Source organism: Anabrus simplex, chromosome 1 (genome assembly GCF_040414725.1).
Source record: "Anabrus simplex isolate iqAnaSimp1 chromosome 1, ASM4041472v1, whole genome shotgun sequence".
Lineage (NCBI taxonomy): Eukaryota > Metazoa > Arthropoda > Insecta > Orthoptera > Tettigoniidae > Anabrus > Anabrus simplex.
In genome coordinates, this window is record NC_090265.1 from 1363761047 (window position 1) to 1363782561 (window position 21515).

At 42.5% G+C, this 21515-nt stretch overlaps 1 protein-coding gene across 1 annotated transcript in view; it reads left to right on the top strand.

Annotated features, from left to right (window-relative positions):
* Nucleotides 1-21515, top strand: part of LOC136859064 (uncharacterized) — a 792234-nt gene that overhangs the window by 286272 nt on the left and 484447 nt on the right. The window contains exons 26-27 of the mRNA XM_068225768.1: nucleotides 622-899; nucleotides 13464-14648. Of these exons, the coding sequence (XP_068081869.1) occupies nucleotides 622-899; nucleotides 13464-14648 (1463 nt within the window). The remainder of the gene's footprint in view (nucleotides 1-621; nucleotides 900-13463; nucleotides 14649-21515) is intronic.

Sequence of the window (21515 nt, forward strand, 5' to 3'; positions counted from 1 at the left end):
TCCCGAAACCTGGACACTCTTTTCTTTGAGGAAATATTGCAAGCTAGGCAAATGTATAACTTTGGCCCCGGAAAATATCGAAATATCGAAAATGCAATTTTAATGACGGTGCAGACCTTCGTTTCGGGATAATTGGCGGCTAAACGGTAAGTCATATTACAAAACAACATAATCGTCGTTCTATTTGGATCTTGATCTCTTCGTAGCCATTATTTTTCTTTCTCCGATACCTTCATTCTTCGAAGGGTCTGGTCGATTCCAAATTTTACAAAGAGAAGATGATTGCTTATATGCACTTTTCTCCTTAAAACAATCACCACCACCACCACCACCACTCTAATCTCAGTTCCTTTGTATTGCCAGGATATTTATTAATCAGAGCATATTCATTCCTAGACATTACACGTCCACTTACCAGTAGTATATGGAAAACACCTGCCGCTGTAAGAGTTATCTGCAGTTGTGTTCATCTCACCACCAGCTCTCTACGACGCCACGAGATTGAATAGCAGTTAGAGTCGTTTTGCCGCTTATACTCAGAACAATCTTTCTTCTTGTTCAGAATTACTTTGCAATATCTCTAACACCTTGCTAAAATGATTACTTCTTTTACTGTTCCAGGATACTATCGTGTTAACTACGACCAACGTAACTGGAATTTACTTCAGGATGCTCTGCTGAAACATGACTTGAAGAAGATACATCCAGTGAACCGTGGTGCGCTGTTGGATGATGCAGCGTATCTGTTCAGTGTCGGCTTGTTGAAAGTGGACTTTGTGATGAGACTCTTCAGCTACCTTGAGCGAGAGACGGATGGCATCCCTTGGTTAGTGGCACTGCGGATTCTAGAGATGATTTACAACAAAATTGGTGGATCGTCATATTTCTCTGCATTCCAGGTGAGTTTACTGAAGATCTGTACCTATAATTGGATCTATATTGAATGACTGCACTTGCTTTGTTAATATGGCCAAGCCGGAGTCACCTACGTCTAAGTTTGGATACGGCACTTAGCTAGATTATTACAGATATGGTTCAAGGTGGACATATTTCCCTCATTTTAACCGAATTCCTCTGCCGTTTTTTGGATTCTGATGTCTCTGGGAAATCGATTGCTCTCTCTGTGGAGCCGTCGTGGAGTGTTAGCATCTGGATCCAATGAGCGGAGGTTGTTGTAATTTTAAGGGCAGGAGTAAATCCCGTCGAACGATGTAATGATCTCTGGTAATATATTCGGTGTTAATCCGACACAGATAATTTAAACTCACTGATAACCCATCCAACAGACTTTCATATTCTCTGATACCTGGTAGAGTAAAATGGGCCACTGAAATAAATGAAACCGAGTTCGATAGCTGCAGTCGCTTAAGTGCGGCCAGTATCCAGTATTCGGGAGATATTAGGTTCGAACCCCACTGTCGGCAGCCCCGAAAATGGTTTTCCGTGGTTTCCCGTTTTCACACCTTAATTAGGCCACGGCCGCTTCCTTCCCACTCCTAGCTCATCCCTGTCCTATCGTCGCCATAAGACCAATCTGTGTCGGTGCGACGTAAAGCAACTAGCAAAAAAAAAAAAAAAAAAAAAAAAAGTAGAAATAAATGCAGTGAGTCTAAATGGCATACAATAGCTTAGACCATACAATTATTATTATTAACTCTTACAGTTTTCGGAGGTGCCCAAGTGCTGGAATTTTTTCGTATGGGAGTTCTTTCCATACCAGTAAATCTACCGACACAAGGTGGCTAGCATCAAATACAGTAGAGACAATACACGACACTTACGGATTTCGCCTTGCTAAAATGGGAGACAATTCGACGGTGGCGCTCCTAGTGACTTGACCTGAACAAATCGCGCTAAATTCAAATATCAATGGAAATGTATGTACGGAAATGGATAAATAAATTACGTGTAGAAAGGCAGTGGTATTGAGATATTAACTTCGAAGTTGCTAAAGCAATTCTGGATAAATGAATGAAGAATTATTTAAAAGGTTATTATTCAAAGACTGAAATTAGACATATAAACAAGGTGTGAAATGGACTGCTGTGAAATGGCTTGATCTTTCATTTATGCATTACTTTTTTAGCTTTAGCATACCTGCCTGAAATCTTACGGTTGGATTTGTCTTTTTTCCTCATTTAAAAACAATGTATCATCACATTAAGACATTTGTCAATAAAAATATCGGCACATTCCTTACACATATGATGCAATGAATTAACATTTAATAGCTGGACAATTTTCCTCTTAACATGAAGCCAACTAACAGAAAGAAAATCTATAAAATCCCGGCTTTAATCTGAGAAGAGGGATAAAAGAAAGAAAAGTTTGAAAATGTTGTCGATAGTGATGCTTTGAGGAATATTTACGTACAATTAGAGTAAAAATGTAACATACCCTTGGCTGTATAGTCGAGGATTTTTAAAGTCGCTGGCCTGGAAATGATCTGAACAGATCTTGTAATTCTTATACAAGCGTAACGTCCCTTCTTTCTTGTACACTTTATCCAAATCGCTTCTGTGACATTTCAAAACCCACAGATCACACCTACAACAACACATCGGTATTGAAGGTTAACTGCTGCACTATACAATAAAATATGCGTATTATATATTTTAAGCCCGTTAAAACATGGGTCGAGCAGGTCAGAAGATTATGAAGTACTATAAAAATCTCTGTCACTGGAAGAATATATATGCAAACACAATATTACTTACATGTTCTTGTCACGAGGGAACCTGAAGAACGAGTGCGCATTTTTCTCTACTTCGTAATTACTGCAGCCAAACACAGCACATACCTTTCCCCTCATGTTGAGAGGAGATATCAAGGAATGACACACGCTACTATTTAATTATGTCAACTCACTGAAAACGCATAAATAACACCAAAAACTTCACACAAAAATACACGTGCTCTTATGACAGAATCAGTACCGTTCAGGTCTATCCGCTAGAGTGAGCTCCAATAGCTGTCCCTCGATATCTCGCTCGGTGTCGTGTATTGTCTCTACTGTATTTGCTAGCATCTTCAAATACCATCGGGCTGAGAGGGGATCGAACACACTAAGCTAGGTCAGTGCTCTACTATCTGAGCTACTGATCCCGGCTATTATTATTATTATTATTACTATTATTATTATTATTATTATTATTATTACTATTAATTATTATTATCTATATATTAAAAAATTATGAAAACTAAAGTCAGTCAGTCCGGCCATTCTATCCGGTCTATTTACTTCATTGTTCTAAACTTAAAGGTATTCATGCACAGATTTGTCATCAGGTACTATAACTCACTTAACTTCCACCTTCCTCAAATTATTTGATATTTCAATTTTTTGTCTCTTTGAAGCAATCATATATTTGGTTCTAATTGAGGTACGGAGTTCGTTTTGGCCTAAAAACACTCAGTGGATCAAGTTCTTTCATTTCAGCTCCTATTCAAATTGGTTGATTCTGAGGGAAGTTATGAGTGCACATTCAATTTGACGTCTCATTTCCTCAACATTTTTTTCTCATTGAAGCAATCATATATTTCGTTCTAACTGAGGTACGCAGCTCGTTTTGGTCTAAAAAGACTCAGTGGATCAAGCGCTTTCTTTTGAGGTAATAACTACTTAAATTCGTAGATTCTGAGAAAAGTTATTCGTCTCCGTGACGAAGATTTTTGAAGGACTTTTTAACAGTTCGGTGCGTAGTATTGTTCCAAGGAACGTTTGATGCAATTTCTTTGTGTGATGTATTTTCAAGTGTTTTGTTGACATAATATTACATTCTGTTACCACAGCAGATCATGTGCCTTATTTCAATAACTCGAAACTTTGCAAATACATCCGAACAACACCATACTTTATACATTGCGGGCGGAGCCAGCGGGTAACTGCTAATTATTATTATTATTATTATTATTATTATTATTATTATTATTGGTAGCCATGTTGATTCCATGAGATCTCCGAAGTTAAGTAACACTGGGCGTGCTCAGCACGTGGATGATAGCCTCGTGTTGTTAGCTAGAGGAGGAGCGGAAAGTAACTGATACCCTGCTGCAAGTAAACTCCGGCTCAAGTTGCCTAAACAATGGCTTTAGGTAGCAGGCCAGGGCAAGTCACTGTTTCCGGGTGCTAGTATTATGGAAGTGGACTCATTCTTCATCATATGTGACTATTCTCTTAAAAGTCACGTTTTGTTATATGATAAAGTGACGACTTACTTTTTATCTACATATCATTTTTGTTCTGAGACACTTGTATTATTATGTAATCATATTGGAAACATTGGGGTTTTGTACTGTCAAACTTTCTTTTTTGTATGTATAAAAAAATACAGATATAATGTTCAGATTGTCACATGTCATATGGTGTCCGAATATTAAAGTGACTCACTGTAGCAGGCCATCCGGGACATGGCGAACCTTTAATGTTCATATCCACATTACTGAATTGTTGGGACTATCGTTGAGCTACCTACTCATTGACGATTGCTTCACATTCCACTTCACATATATTCCGGACCACAACAGCTGCATTTGATTTTGGTTACTGTATACTGTTTCTATCAATAAAACATCCGTTGTTATGGCAACATTGGACATTTATCAAACATCCAAATTGGTAAATTATACCAATTCCTAAGCCTAATTCTTCTTCCTGCTCCAGATTGTATTTATATTTTATCTTCCATCTTTATCTTCATGTTATGAGCTTTCCTAATTTTAAAAATTCCCCTCAGGCTTATTCATCTGCTAATGTCGTTCCAACCCATCCTCCCACTGACAGTTCGGAATATACCGCTTAGTCGAACTGTTCGTCTCCTTACTCGCATGTCTTTACAGTCCAAAGTTTGCAACATTTTCGTAAAACAGCTCTTTTGTCGGAAATCGCCAAGAATAGATCGTGCTGCATTCCTCTCGTCCATCTTCAGTTGTCGAATGAAGTAATCGTGGTGAAGACCCCGTACACAAGAACCATAATGTAAATGGGGTCTTACCAGTGACTGATATGCCCTCTCCTTTACATCCTTATTACGACCCCTACATACCCCCAAAACACGTGAAGAGGTCTATAACCTATAATTACAATCCCATTTAAGTGATTCAGCCATCTTCAGATCTTTCCATATATTAGCACCTAGATATTTACAGTGATCCCGAAAATGAGTTACTGTCACCCCAACAACACAGTAATTAAAACTGAGAGAACTTCTCTTATAGTTCGAGGTCCATTCAGCCTACGTGATTAGAATTGAGGAGCTATCTGACGGTGAGATATCGGCCCCGGTGTAGAAAGCCAAGAATAACGGCCGAGAGGATTCGTCGTGCTGACCATACGACACCTCGTAATCTGCAGGCCTTCAGGATGAGCAGCGGTCGCTTGGTAGGCCAGGGCCTTTTAAGGGCTGTAGTGCCATGGGGTTTGGTTTTGGTTGGACTTCTATTGGTGAAACCTACAAGCGGAAATTAACTCTTTTTACCATCTAATGTCCATCTCACAATTTTGTCGAGGTCTTTTTACAGTCGCTCACAATCCTGTAACTGACTCATTACTCCATACAGTATAACATCATCTGCAGAAGCGTTCTCTGAGATTCCAGTTCCTTGCTCATATATTGTACCCGTTTTAGTCTAAAACACTATCTGTAACGCTCCGGGAATTCGGCACTCAGGGATGTTCGATACAAAAAGAAGTAAAACAATAAAGTAGGTTATCTGGGGATCACTTAATTATAGAGCGGAAATGATAAAGCGTAAGTTATTGAAATAATAGGGCAGACTCGGTTTTTTTTTGCTAGGGGCTTTACGTCGCACCGACACAGATAGGTCTTATGGCGACGATGGGATAGGAAAGGCCTAGGAGTTGGAAGGAAGCGGCCGTGGCCTTAAATTAGTTACAGCCCCAGCATTTGCCTGGTGTGAAAATGGGAAACCACGGAAAACCATCTTCAGGGCTGCCGATAGTGGGATTCGAACCTACTATCTCCCGGATGCAAGCTCACAGCCGCGCGCCTCTACACGCACGGCCAACTCGCCCGGTAGACTCGGGTTTAATGCAAGATAATTTTCTGAAATAAGATATAATACAAGGTATTCCATTACCCTGTACTAGTGACTAAACGTCTGATAAATATGATGAACCTATCTGTTATGCGATCCAGAGGGGGTGGGGACGGCTGGGGTGATAAATTACCCTCCATCAAAATTTCGAACTTGCGATTAATTGTGGCAATCATGTAAATTAAAATTTTAGGTGGCTTGTATTATTCATAAATAGCACAGCGAGCTTGACCTGGCATTTAACCTTCAGTCTGTGTTTCATTCTGCAGTTGTTAAGACACAGGTGTCAAACATTCCCCGCCATAAGCGCAGTGGCCGTGTAAGAAATACCTGTGCACGCGCGCGCAAGTCTCTTCCCCTCTATCGACTTGTACTTTCCCATGTCGCAGACTCAGGGCAGTGCTTGCCTATCGATGACTGTTTTGGTCTACAAGTAATTGTTGAAACATACAGCCTCACAGCTGTGGTTTAAGGATTGACACAGCAAATTGTTAGCGAGTGTTTGTCTTTGTACTTGTGTACTTTTGTATCAAAATAGTTGCTCGAAGAGATGCTACTTTTATCTAACCCTATTTTCCATCGCTTAAGTCTACAAAAACAAGACGTTTTGCTACAGAAGCGAGAGATAGAAATAGCTTGGTATTCGGCATTATTCTGCTTCGTAATCGTTCATAGTACAGGTGAACATGTTAAGCCCACAAAAATTAAAAAAAGAAAATGAAAAAATACATATCCGTTATCAAAGTATACTTCATACTTTATGGGAACCTTTGAAGTAATTTTAATTTTAACGTTAATGCTTTCACGACCCGTACGTGTAGACATGATGTGGGCTTTTGGGCTTCTATGGTTTCAAGGAAACGATGTGAAAGTCTTTACGTTTCACAGAGAAATTTGCTCCGCGTCTTCAGAAGAAAATCTCGACTGTTCACCAGGAAATCTTCTACAATAATGAGGGTTTGAATTTAAGCTTGTTTTACCGTGTGAACTGTAGTGGTACGGTCGTTCGTCACCAGGTGGCTCGCTGTATGCTGGCACAGCGCGCCAAGCGGGAGCTGACCACAACAGTTAAGTTCTAATTAAGATGTTCATCACATCGTGTGTGAGTGAGAAGTATCAGAGAGAACGTCAGACGAATCCGGGACGATGTGGTAGAAGAAATACATAGAAACTATTAAAAATAAAGTGCAATGAAAGACACCAGTATAGAACAGAACAGAGCTGAAGAATGAAAAGAAAGTATGTGGGGAAAACCAGAGAATGATGTGAGATGGGGTGAGGGGTTGGGGGGGGGGGCTAACCGATGTACACACGTTATGAACGTATGGCATTAACACATAACACATACCTTGGAATGAACCAACTGGTGATGACGAACGCACGAATTTGGAAAACACAGAAACGAAATAACAATATAGAAAGGACATAGCAGAGAACTACCTACGTAAATCCTTAATGGCTGGCAACCACTTATTACTTAATTGATAGTCCGTGTCCTGTTGAAATTGTTAGCGCCGGGCTGAGTGGCTCAGACGGTTGAGGCGCTGGCTGTCTGACCCCAACTTGGCAGCTTCGATCCTGGCTCAGTCAAGTGGTATTTGAAGGTACTCAAATACGTCAGCCTCGTGTCAGTAGATTTACTGGCACGTAAAAGAACTCCTGAGGGACTAAATCCCGGCACCTCGGCGTCTCCGAAAACCGTAAGAGTAGTTAGTGGAACGTCAAGCAAATAAAATTATTATTATTATTATTATTATTACCATTATTATTAAATTGTTAGCATTTTTATGTATTTCCACAGCTTCCCGGATAATCCTAGACCTGTAGTGTTTAATGTGGGTAGGAGCTCGAATATCTTGGAACACGACATCATGACCCGACGACAGGGCGTGCTCAGATATTGCTGACATGTCTGGCTGGTTGAGATGGATATTTCTTTGGTGTTCCTTGATGCGAGTCCCAAGGGACTGACATGTTTGGCCAATGTATACCTCGCAACAAGTACAGGGAATTTTGTACACCCCAGTGTGTAATTGTAACCGTGTTTTGGCTGATTACACAAATAATAATAATAATAATAATAATAATAATAATAATAATAATAATAATAATAATAATAATAATATAATTAAATTTTAACCATAGTTAAAAAACTGATTGAACAAAATCATCGCAGCACCAAATGTAAACGAACAGGTTAGGAAATATGACAACTACGGAACGGACGCGGAAAGTGGCATGAAAACCTGAGAGGTAACGGAACGTGGCCTTTTGCTATGAAATAAAACGGAGAGTGTTACAACATTTATTTTTAAGAAAAGAGAGACGAAATCAGAAACTCAAAATTGAAATAACTTAGACACATAGTACAAGGGAAATTAGGTATTATAAGGTGTAATTGCAGACATACGCAGTGCGCTTAAAAATTATATCACTAAATTCAAACCTATAGTAACCCTAATCCGACAATACTTATCGACTAAAATGACGGCTAGTTCCGTTTTATATAAACAAATATAGAAATTAAACCTAAAACATAGGTAGAGTAAACTTGCATCATTGTCTAAAACACTTCAGGTAATGTGCATAGATTTTCTGCAGGTATGAAAGGTGACACAGAAATGCCGGGAGGCAAACCCGAGGGATAATTACAATATAATACGAGGTTAAGAAAAAGGGTGTTGCCTCCAACCAAACAGTATATGATATTAACTGAGAAGCTAAGTCATTTTGACAAAATCAGCGGTGAACGTGAAATTCGAGGGCAAACTCCTGGGGAAGGAAAGGGAAAATTATTACATTTGAATGAAGTTAAAAACCGAAATGAAGGCAGAAACAGAGCTTACCCTGAGACCGGGTTTCCCACGAAGAACGAGGACGTCCGCTCGCTAAAATGGTCAGATGATCAAAGACACAGATGCTACCTCGCTCCCACCGGGGTAAAGGATAAGATCGAGAAACAGGAAATGGTGCAACCACCAAAGGAAACCAATCATAATGCAGAATTCACCTTCGACTTTCACATTAACCAATTACATTTACCCTTATTTTATCCAGTCAAATATCTCTTGTTTATTGCTGGAACAGTGATAATAAATATTCGAGAGAAGTATTCTTTTACACAACAGGAAACGCGTTTCTATAACTGCGCTTGTAGTATAGTTTTCATAGTAATTGACCAAAGACGAAAATATTGAAATCCATAGATAAAATGATAATTTTGATACAACCCAGAAAAAAGAATTTAAATTGATCTGTATAGGTCCATGTTTATGAGATCGAAACAATCCTTCCAAGTCCAAAAGTCCCTACAGAATAAAATCTTGTACAAAAATGTACAATAAAGTACGAAATTTCAGATCAATTCCCACTGCTGTCTTTATACTGCCACAGTAATAGTGGGGACAATTTGTCTTTGCTTTTACCTAAACTGTGAGCAATTTTAGTGACGGTGCCAAACACGGTTTTTATATTATGCTTGCGGAGCACCTTGGTATTGTGAATGTAAGGCAGGTAGGCAGTTCCCTTCACTTCTTCTTTCTTTGAGCTTTGCTCAGTTGTCCCTCTGGGATGCAGGACTCTATGAATCTGTACATCGTTGCAAACTTTAGCCTTTGAGTGTGTCCATCTCCTGGATATTTGATGGCTGACACATTCGTGTCGCTCTCATTGTGAGTGTCGTGAGAATGCGCTGTTTTTGTGCTAGATGGTGGTGAAATCTACATGGAAGTAGCGATTTTTGTGAGTAGGCTTACGATAGTCGGAAAGTCCAAGGAGCCATCTGGCTTCTTTCTTACTAGAACATCCAAAAAAGTAAGGCATCCGTCCAATTTAATTGAAAAATGTTGATGATTTAAGTGGTTTAAAAATACATGAAGTTTTTCGGGACCTTCTGTCCATACCACAAATTTGTCATTAACATACCTCCACCAAATCATAGTTTTGACGGGCACCGAAGCAATAGCTCCCCTCTCAAAATGCTCCATAAAGTAATTAGCTACTACCGGCGAGAGTGGGTTTCCCGTAACCGCTTCATCCGTCTGTTCTTAAGATTACCCACCCCACAAGAAATAGCTCGAAGTCATGCAGTGGCGAAAAAGCTTGGTAATGTCCTCAGGGAAAATATGCTTAGTGAGAGACATGACCGAGTCAATCGGCACTTTAGCCCTGAAATTCTTCTGAAGACGCGGGGCAAAGTTCTCTGCGAAACACGTTGTTTTCTAGACACGGCAGGAGTACACGGTGATTACAAAGCATGGTGTTTAGTGCATTTTATGCAATCACCGTGTTGAACACATTCAATTATATATTATATTTAATTACATATACCTGGATTGCACGGAGTAAGTGTAATGTGCACTCCTCCTGGCTTGCGCTCTCTTGTAACGCCCTGGGCTAGCGCTCGTAACAGCTACTTCTCGTGCACGCAGAGTTGTCAGCCAGCTCGTGACCTTCACATGTCTGTGTTAAGACATCACAGGTCGCCGGTAACTTCCACACGTCATTAGCAAAAGTTAAACAGGATATTGTAACATTTCTGCCCGGTCTTTTGATTTTAAGTGAATGGTTTTTACCCTTACCTTTATCACCAAATGTTTTGAGGGAGACGAAGTGTAGACCTGTGGAGAAATGGCACGGTTAACCCGGAAGTTGAGTGATCAACAGCACAGGGATTTGTGAACAACGGATGACACGAACACACAAAATATATGTGATGTAACGAGTTCAGAACTCCAGATAGTACGCCTCGTGAAGTAAACTAGCGATGTCAGTTTCTGCGGAAAAACCTAATTGTTGCCAATATGATGTGTGGGTTCATGTGATTTTAGTGACGTGGTTATGTTTCTCACAGCATATTGAAGAAATCGGACAGTTATATTTGACCGAAGAAACAGAAACTATATAATGACGATACAGGTGAAGGATCTTCCAGTGGTGTGTTGTCTCTACCTGATAGGACTTGTACTTCTATTTCTGAAGAAAATCACCTAAAACTTGATTGTACTTCTCACTCTGATATGAGTTCTCTTGACTAAGAAAAATATACATACAGGTACTTGAAGAGATCATGGTCCCCTGCTGACGACTTTAAGTTCCCAGCAGGAGACAGGAATTTAAAATTTCAATGGAACTGGCTACGCGAGTTTCAATGGTTAGCCTATTCATATGCAACACCAGGACCCTTTTGTAAATAATGTGTGATATTTTAATCTGATTTTGGTACAAGGAAAAGCAGTCAGGTTCAGCTTGGTTCTCTGGTTTAAAATCCATTCAAGGAAAAGAAGAATGCCACAGAAGAGTTTAGAAACGACGAAAACTACGAATATTACACAAAGGACTTTATTATTGCTCAAACTTTTTCTCTCTGTTTCTGCAAACAAATATAGTTGTATCTGTTACGGAGTTTTTCCGTGGTAGGTAGAGGTGAAAGAAGGTGCGGGTGTGAATAGGTCTCCAGCTACGAAAGCAAAATTAATTTAAAATTTAACAAGGTTATATTTTCTTTTCAAAACAAGAAATAACAAGCATGGCAGGTACAAAGTAGCAAGTCAAAAAGGGTAGTTACAATATTTACAGGAATTGGGCTTCGCGCCCTGATTTTACACAGCTTGGGCAATCAGCTCAGTTTTACCCCAAACACGAGTTTTAACAGAGGGGCAGAAAACCCCATTCATACCTAGGAGCCCTTGCTCCAAATTACACAGAAAAGCCTCCACGAGGCATACAACACTTAATTTTCAAAAGAGCCACTCGCTCTCAAAATTTAAGCCTCTCCCAGGCCACACCAAACTCCACCTTCAAGTTGTCCTCACTGGACATAGACACAGGGGTACAATACCCAACCTACTGAGGTCTATTAAATGAAAAGGGGCAATTACATGACCTCTAAAATAACAATTTGAGAGGAGGCAATCTGCACTCCTAATACACTTGTTTTTTTAAAAAAACCTAATCTGGCTCTAGGCCACTAATGCAAGGGCTAATCCCATACTACCGAGGTGACTTAGAAAAGAGCAATTTGTTTTACATTAACGAAGAATAGGTTGAGAAAATAAGTTCACCTCAAGACAATGTGAGTGGGAGCTCGAGAGGGTTAGCACTCTCTATCCCAATATGCAGCTTACAAGAGAATAGAAGAAAAGATCGTTACATTTTAGGAAAAGGTTACATGGAGGAACGCTTCGCACCCGCCCCGAGAGTTAAACTGCTGAGCTAGCAAAGAAAGAATTTATTAATCGGCCATTACCTTATTGCTGACCGCTGCCGAGGAAAGAGGCGCTTCCCGCCTCCAGCTATGTACTTTATACACTGAAAGATGGAACAGAAATGGCCCGGAGACCCTAAAATCAGCAGTTTATATCCTCTCGCGGAAGGTTCTAGGCGTTAGGGGAATGAAAACACCCTCCCACGAACTTTTTATTGGCTCGGGTACAGAAACATATCCAAGTTGGGGGAAGATACATCGGATTGGTCGGAAATAACTCAACAGCCACCATTTACACGCTGAAACCGGGTGCCCCCAGCAGCACAGCCAAGCCAGCCGCCATTCGTTTCCTAGTTTATGCTCTGAACAGGCAAGATCTGCAGAGATCCCAGTCACCGAGCGTGCACCCCGTTCAGCCGCCAGGTCGCCCACGTCTCCGGTCAACTGCTGTTTCTGCGGTACGCTAGTACCGCACCCTGCCACTGATAGCGCTTCACCGGACTTCCTGCCAGCGCGAGCCCCGGCTCGCTCTCCGCCAGCTGCTTCAGAGTCGCCCGGCAACGGCCGCCATCTTTAAAATTTACAGGGCGGTCCGACTTCGTGGATATACTCTGGGAGGCCACCTTTCTGCGGTCTCTCATTTCCACACCAGCTACTCGACTGCCAACAAGTACCAGCACAGCCGACTGGCCTTATTAGGCCAAACTAAAGCAAATTTGTTTGCGCTCAGTGTGTACCTGCTCGTGCCTTGTCCCGGCGCGATCCGTTAAAACTACACCTGGCACGACTGGTACCCCCTGAGTGCACCCTGGTCCTCCTCGGAGTTTGACCCTAGTGCTAGTTCCCGACCCACCTCCCAGCCCCCCCCCCCCACCCTACTTCTATTTCTACTAAATCTTCTTTTCTTTTCCCGTTCTTTTCTCTTCTACTCTTCTGACCACTGATATGGACACCCCCGGTGGACCGAGTAGCTGGGGCCCATACCATGACTTTAATCTTCCTCTTACTATTGAATTCTCAGACGCACCCACCCGCCCCCATGATAATTACCTGGTTATTCCCCCCCCCCCTGAAGATATTTCTCCTGCCAAGATAATTCTTCATAGACGGCTAATTGCCTCTACTCTTCTTCCCCTCACCAAATTTATTCATCGGACATATGAAAATGACGACACTCATGTCATTTTCATCCTCCCGATAGTCCCCTCTATCCGACAAACTCTCCAGCTGCAATATCCCTTTCTGCCCCGCCGACGAACTGCCTGGGTTTGACTGCGACGTCGTTGAAGAAATGGTGGAAGATGCTACCGGCGAAGTGGATGAAGAAGAAGAAGAAGTTGTCGAAGTCTTCGTCGAGACCGAAGAATCCCCCTTCGAGCATCCCTTCCACTATATCCACAAAAATTCACCTTTCCCAGTTGCACCCAAGAACAGTTTTCTCATCATCCCTCTCACCAACCCCGGCCCCATCCCCCTTACTCGTAAATCTGTCATCGAAGCAATAGAACCAGTCCTCAGCAAGCATATAGCCACCATAGAGGAAACTCATAATAACCATCTCATCCTCACCCCTCTCTACAATAAATCTATTCCCATCATTCTCCGCAAACTTCAACATGCAGACATCCCCACCCCCATGCTCATCAATCCAGTAAGCAACACCTGCCAACCTGCCACTATTGATCGATCCACTCAAGCCCCCTTCACAAAGCCTAAACTTACCCAGACCGACAGTATATCATGCCAACCTCAAACCATCCAGACCGACCCCGTCCCACTTCAAACCCAGGAAGCTCAGACTGATGTATCAACTCCATCTCCCGAAACTATCCCGACTTCGACTCCCGACCCTAGCTCTATACCTATTCCAAATCTCACCTCCAGCGCCACCCAGACCAGAAGAAGAAGAAGAAGAAGAAGGAAACGCCGGTCATCAGCGCCTCAGACTTCTTCTAGCACCGAACCAGCCCCACCGCCTCAACCCTCCCCTCCCCCTCACCCCTCCCTGGTCATCCAATGTTATAACTGCTTGCAGTTACATCACACAGCTGCGACCTGCACCAATTCCACCCGGTGCAATAGGTGTGGTGGTGATCATCACCACACTGTCTGCGAGGTACCTCGTACCCAGGCGAGGTGTGCGAACTGTGAGGGGAATCATGCGGCTTCTTTCCCAGGGTGCCCGTTCATGAAGAAGGCCATTCGGTCTCACTACAAGAATGCCAGGCACCTCCGCAAACCAAGCCCTCCACCACCACATTTCAATAGCTTCACTCCTCATCTTTCTCAACCAAGCAATAGTAACCCTGCCCTACTCTATCTTCTACTCAACCTTCTCTCTTCCCAACTTTCTCATCTCCCAGCCATGCCTCCCCGACAACTCATCGTACCCTAGTCCCCCTCCCACCAAGACCAAGATAAATCGCCTTGCCCTCACTACTTGCCTTCTTCTTCTTGCAATTTAAATTACTTAACAACTTCCATCTCCTACCTTGCCAACTAGCACTAACATACTTGACTTTTTAACAGCTCAGAGAAGAGGGGTTTTCAGCTCTGACATGGCGGGCTTGCTCCGCCATAGACAGATAGATTTTGCCCCGCTAGCGCTACGCCGTGAAGCTGAACCAACGTCGCTGAAACAGATAAGTAGAGTGGCCGAAGTGCGCCACGGGACTTCCAGCTACTTGATATCAACAAAAAAAAAAAAATAAAAAAAAATAACTCAAAGAAATTCAGGATTGGTTAAATGCAAAACAAGGGGAAAGAGAGGGGTATACAGCCAACTTAAACAATAACTGAAAAAAATTAGCAAAGACAAACATTTGAAATAAAAATTTCTCCAATAAAATAGTTCTTTGACTCCGCACTAGGGTGCACTATTGTTGATCTTCAGTAGTGTCCTCTAGAAGAGAAAGTTCACACTTCTTACTTCAAGCGAAACAAAAACACATCAAAAATGACACAGTTCAAAAACTCAAAATTTTCCACGTGGTGACATCTTCTGAGAAAGTAGAGAATTACTAGCGTAGATAAAGTTCAGACTTCCTCCAGCAGAGGAGTTTCAACTGGCGCACATTTTAAATTAGCGGAGTGGAGGTGTACCGCCCGGTACAGACCTCCCCCCCCAAAAGTTCCTCCCGGGGTGACACATGAAATTGTTTGAAAACAAGGTCCAAGTTTTGATGTAGGTATGGAGATTAATTGCCAAAAAAATTTATAAGATTTTCTTAATTTGGTTTGATTTAGTTTCAAAATTTTTGTTGTTGCAGATGAAGAATAGTTTTTAAGTTTGTAGAAGTAGAATTCTGAGGATAAACTTTTAATACTTAAAAGTGATGAAAAATTTTGCAATGTCCACCAAATATTGCTGTTGAATTCCCGAGTGTAGTCATTGCTTATCGTAACTGTCCATGTAGTTGAGGTTGATGAAGTTGGATGGCCAGACCGGCCATTGCAGCTTGCGTCCAAAGGAGGCCGCTCGGACCCCTCAAGTACCCTGAGATACCGCTCGCCCGCACTATGAGGGGAGCAGAGGTGTTGAAACACGCCGCGCCCTCGGTGAACATATACAGGCTGCGGGCAAGTAGCAGGTCGTGCGCCGCACATCAGCCTTGGCCGGGAGGAGAGCTCCGGCTCGCCGTGCACATGTCGTCCTCGCTGGGGCCGAGGGGGCCCGTCCTCGAACCCAGCCGCGGCACAGCGCCGCGCGGCTGCGGGGGCACTGAAACATTTAAGCTAGGCGGCAGAATTGTGTTGGACCATCATGTTTCTTTTGAGGGCACAGGCATGTAGAGAGATTGAGGGGCCAGCGGCGTGCAGATATCCATGGTATTTCATCTAAGCCAGCCACTGTGTGTAGTGGAGCAGGAGACGGGAGCGTGGTAATGGCCGTGGCAAGGACAGGATGGCAGTTTAACAACTCGGGGGAGGTTTCACAGAAATGCTTACATATAAAATAAAATAGAAGGAGCAGAATGCCTTAAGAGTGGAACTCAAAAAAAATATAACCTTCATATTCCTATCAAATTATATGAAGCAAGATGACACAAAATTTACACCGGTTTCACCTGGGACAGGTGAACCCTAAATATCCTCTCGGTGGCTGGATTGCTTACTAACAATGTAACCGGCGTAAGAAAATCGAGAATGATGCATGGCCCATGAAATCTGGGGGCAAGTTTGCCCGCGGGAACAAAATTCTTGACCATCACCTGGTCACCTACCTTCAAAGTGGTGGGTCTCCGTCCACGATCATACTTTTCCCTAACCTTTTCATGAGATACCTTAAGATTGGCTTTAGCCTTCTTCCAAAGATCTTTAATATTATCCGGATCTATTGTCTCGGGTAGAATGTCACTCAGAGACCAAAGGTTAGAGAGCGGCGTGTTGGGAACAAACTTGAACATCAAGGAAGCTGGAGTGAACTTATGAGATTCATGAACCGCCGAATTCAAAGCAAAAGCTAACCAATGCAGGGACGTGTCCCACCTGGAATGATCTTCATGATGATAGGCAATAAGTGCGGACCTGAGATTACGATTAACCCGTTCAGCCAGAGATGGTTGAGGGTAATAAGCAGAAGTAGTTACATGAGAGATGGATAAGTCAAAACAGAATTTACGAAATAAGTTAGATGTAAAAGCCTTCGCATTATCAGATACAATATATTGGCACGGACCAAAAGAAGCAAAAATAGAATTTAAGCAAGTAATGGTAGACTGAGCGGTAGCCAGCTTAGTCGGAAATAACCAAGAAAATCTGGTAAAACCATCTACACACACAAGGATGAACTTGTTGGCATTACCCTTTGACTGGGGGAATGGTCCAACATAATCAATATACAGGCGTTCCATGGGGCGCGACGCTTGCTGAGAAGACAAGAGGCCTACCTTGGTGGACATGGTCGGTTTACTAAGCAAACAGGATTTACAAGCCTTTACTAATTCACGGATTTCACCGTCCATACCTTTCCAAATGAACATTTCACGAATCTTTTCACGAGTTTTAAAGATACCAAGATGCCCTCCTAATGGGGTCTCATGATAATACTTGAAGATCATAGGTACAAGAACCGCTGGAACAACAACTTTCATCATCTTATCATGCCTCGAAGGGCAACATAGAACACCATTCCTCAGAACATAAGGGACAACATGTTCTCCAGAAGAAAGGGTTTCCATTATCGGAGCCAGCGTCGGATCTTCACGTTGGTATTTCTCGATATCCCTAAAGAGCATGGGAGCATCTGTTAGGATGGCATTAACCTTAGATAGTATGGACTCGGAAGGTGATGAACTGTCGACCGGTTCGTGGGTCTCGACGTCGTTAGAAAACATACGGCTGAGTCCATCAGCAACAACATTTTCGGTACCTCTGATATGTCTAACATCAAACTGGAAGGCAGAAATACGGATGGCCCAACGGGCTATACGACCAGTACGACGCGGCCTACCTAAGACCCAGCTTAAGGCTTGATTATCTGTCTCCAGGTCGAATTTGACATGTTCCAGATAGAGACGGAACTTCTCTAACGCGAATAAGACTGCCAAACCTTCGAGCTCATAGATGGAATACTTGGCTTCTTGAGCCGACAATGTCCTAGACGCATAGGCGATGGGGCGCCTCCCTAGTTCAGTCTCTTGAAGAAGGACTGCAGCTACCGCTGACGACGATGCGTCGGTTTGGACAATGAATTTCTTCGAGAAATCAGGCATAGCAAGTACAGGGGCATTACAAAGAGCTAATTTAAGGTCTTCAAAAGCGGCTTGTTGAGAAGGTCCCCACTCGAATTTGATGCCTTTCCTACGAAGAAGGTTTAAGGGCGCCGCTCTATTAGCGAAGTTAGGAATAAACTTCCTGAAGAAATTCACCATACCAATGAACCTGGCGATACCTTTAATGTCCTTGGGAGGTTTAAAATCACGGATGGCCTGTGTTCTAGAATGATCGACTGCTACACCATCCGGTGACACAATATGCCCTAGGAAAGACATAGAGGGCTTAGCAAAGGCAACCTTGGACAACTTAACAGTTAACCCAGCCTTACGAAGGCGATCGAGAACTTCTCGCAGATGATCTAGATGTTCTTCAAAAGTCTCTGAAAATACGACGACATCGTCCAAGTAGTGATATAAGTACTCAAATTTGATGTCGGAGAAGACCCTATCTAGTAGCCTAGTGAGTACAGCTGCTCCCGTGGGGAGCCCGAAAGGCACGCGGTTGTATTCGTATAAATTCCAGTCCGTGGCAAACGCTGTAAGATGTTTAGACTCTTCGGCAAGGGGAATTTGATTGTAGGCCTGATTCAAGTCCAAGATAGTAAAGAACTTGGCCTTACGAAACCATGAAAAACAAGAATGAAGGTCGGGAAGGGGCACAGATTGTAACACCAACTTCCGATTGAGAGCCCTGTAATCAATGACAGGCCTGAAGCCCCCTTGGGGTTTCGGGACTAAAAAAATAGGCGAAGAATACGCTGACTTAGAGGGCCTAATAATACCGTCCTTCAACATCTGATCGATGATTTCTTTTAGAGCCTTCATTTTAGGTGGAGATAGCCTATAAGGTGGAAAACGGACAGGAATCGAATCCGTGACCTCAATTTTGTATTCAATAAGGTCAGTAACACCAAGAGTATCAGAGAACACCTCGGGAAACGACTGACACAATTTGCGAATACTATCAGCCTGCTCCTCAGGTAGATGTCTAAGGTCTAACAACATCTCATCCTGGGTAGGCGAAATAGAAGAACATAATGCAGAATTACACTTTAATAAAGGGATGTTACAATTAGAGACAAATTTGAAAGTGCAAGACCTACTCTTAAGATCGAGCACAAGACCAGTGTGAGAAATAAAGTCCGCTCCCAATATAATGGGGCAAGACAAGTGCTTGGCCACAAACAATTTAACTTTCCATGTGAATTGAAAAATACGAATTTTGACATATAAGGAACCGAGAATTTCTAATGGAGAGGAATTAGCCGAAACGTATTGGATCGCCGACAAACAATAGTTAGGAAGCTTACAAACAGAATTCAATTTTGAATACCAATCAGCCGAAATAATAGAACAAACACTACCTGAATCTAAGAGAGCTGTTATAGGCTCGTTATTTAACTCAATTTTGAGAAAGGGGACCGGTGCGGGGGAATCCGCCGCAATCCTAAGACACTCTTTGGGACCTTCAAAAGATGAATTTGAAAATTGCTCGTTCCCTGAATTTACAACCTGCTTACCCGGGGCTGAGTCTCGGGAAGATGGATTAGTCGACTCAGCCGAAGCCACTAGTCACTTTTTATTATTGGCATAGGTGGAATTTGCACCAGAAGTTGAGCAGGAGGGGGTGCTATTCGAATTGGGACAATTCTTGGCGATATGTGAGAAAGCCCCACATTTAAAACAGCCTTGTGATGACCCGACTCCATTCCTTGTCCCACTTGACTTGATCAGTGGACACTTGTTGCGCAGATGGTCAGGCGACCCGCAAGCATAACATTTACGGGGATTGACTGGTCGGCGAGGTGGAGGCCGAGTATTACTAAAGGAAGGCGGGGGTTCTTTCGCGACACGCAAAGAATCGGCGTATCTAACTCCTTCCGCTGAGACGGCCAATGCTTCAAGTTCCGAGAAAGTTTGCGGGCACGACGCGAAACACAAATATGACCTGTAGGGTGGTGAAATCCCTTCCACAATAGCTTGTACAATCTGATCCTCAGGGAAATGAAGAGCAAACACCCTAGTATAAAACTTAATGTCCTGTATGAAATCAGCCAAGTTTTCATCCAGGCGTTGTACACGGTAATAGTACTTCTGAATAAGGGAGGACCTGGCCCTAACCGGGATGAAGTTAGCTAGCAAATGGGCATGGAAATCCTCAATAGATGATTGCTCGGCAATGGCTCTTACGATTTTATCTGAGAGGATACCAATAGCATACGGATAGATAATTTGCAAAATTTGACATGGAGAAAGAGAAAACACAAGGGCATGATCCTGAAATTCAACTAGAAATCTTAAAAAAGAAATTACATCACTGGTGGTATTAACGGAAAACTTAGAGATACCTCTGAGCAACATTGCCAATGGATGAGGCAAGCTGCTAAACCCGGGTGACATAGTAGGTAAAGGTTTCAATGGCAAGGAGTTAATTCAGAACGGATGTTACTCAATGATGCACGACGTTCAGATTCGTTGTCCAATGGGGCAGGGATAGTTTGAGCAGCAACGGTTATCCTATTAACTTCTCCCTTGGGAGGCGCTTCCTCACTACCTGCATTCACTGTGGTGGGTAGATCGCTTTTGGGAGGAACCTCCCCTGTTAACAATTGAGTGACCTTGCTAGATAATTCAGACATATTTTCAAGCAGCGTACCAGCTTCCTTCTTCTGAACGTCATTCAACTTTAGAGACAACAGATCGTTAACCCTATTCGAAAAATGATATAGCCTAGCTTGCACACGCTTAATTTGATTAGGAGAAGGATCATTTTCATCAAAAAAACTAACTACAGAAGCTAGCCCAGTAATATTCTCCGTGATCGTGGAAAGAGAGTCGTCAATTTCTTTCTCTCCCAAATTGGGGATGGAAATGGGCAAATCTAGGGACTCTCTAAGCTTGTTTGTGTCTACTGCAACCGTGCCTCCAGATTGTACATTTCTAATAGTCAATTCATAGATCAACTCCTCCTTGCGCAAATAGTTAAGATGGAGAACATCGCGAGGGCCGGGCATGGTGACAGAACAATTTTGAAAAACTCAAAAAATTCCAGCAACTGGGAAAATAGTTAGAGTTCGGAACAAACAATGTTTAGCCGTCAAAAGGGGCTAAATTGAGACCCATTCAACCACGCTCTGCTACCACTTGTTACGGAGTTTTTCCGTGGTAGGTAGAGGTGAAAGAAGGTGCGGGTGTGAATAGGTCTCCAGCTACGAAAGCAAAATTAATTTAAAATTTAACAAGGTTATATTTTCTTTTCAAAAACAAGAAATAACAAGCATGGCAGGTACAAAGTAGCAAGTCAAAAAGGGTAGTTACAATATTTACAGGAATTGGGCTTCGCGCCCTGATTTTACACAGCTTGGGCAATCAGCTCAGTTTTACCCCAAACACGAGTTTTAACAGAGGGGCAGAAAACCCCATTCATACCTAGGAGCCCTTGCTCCAAATTACACAGAAAAGCCTCCACGAGGCATACAACACTTAATTTTCAAAAGAGCCACTCGCTCTCAAAATTTAAGCCTCTCCCAGGCCAC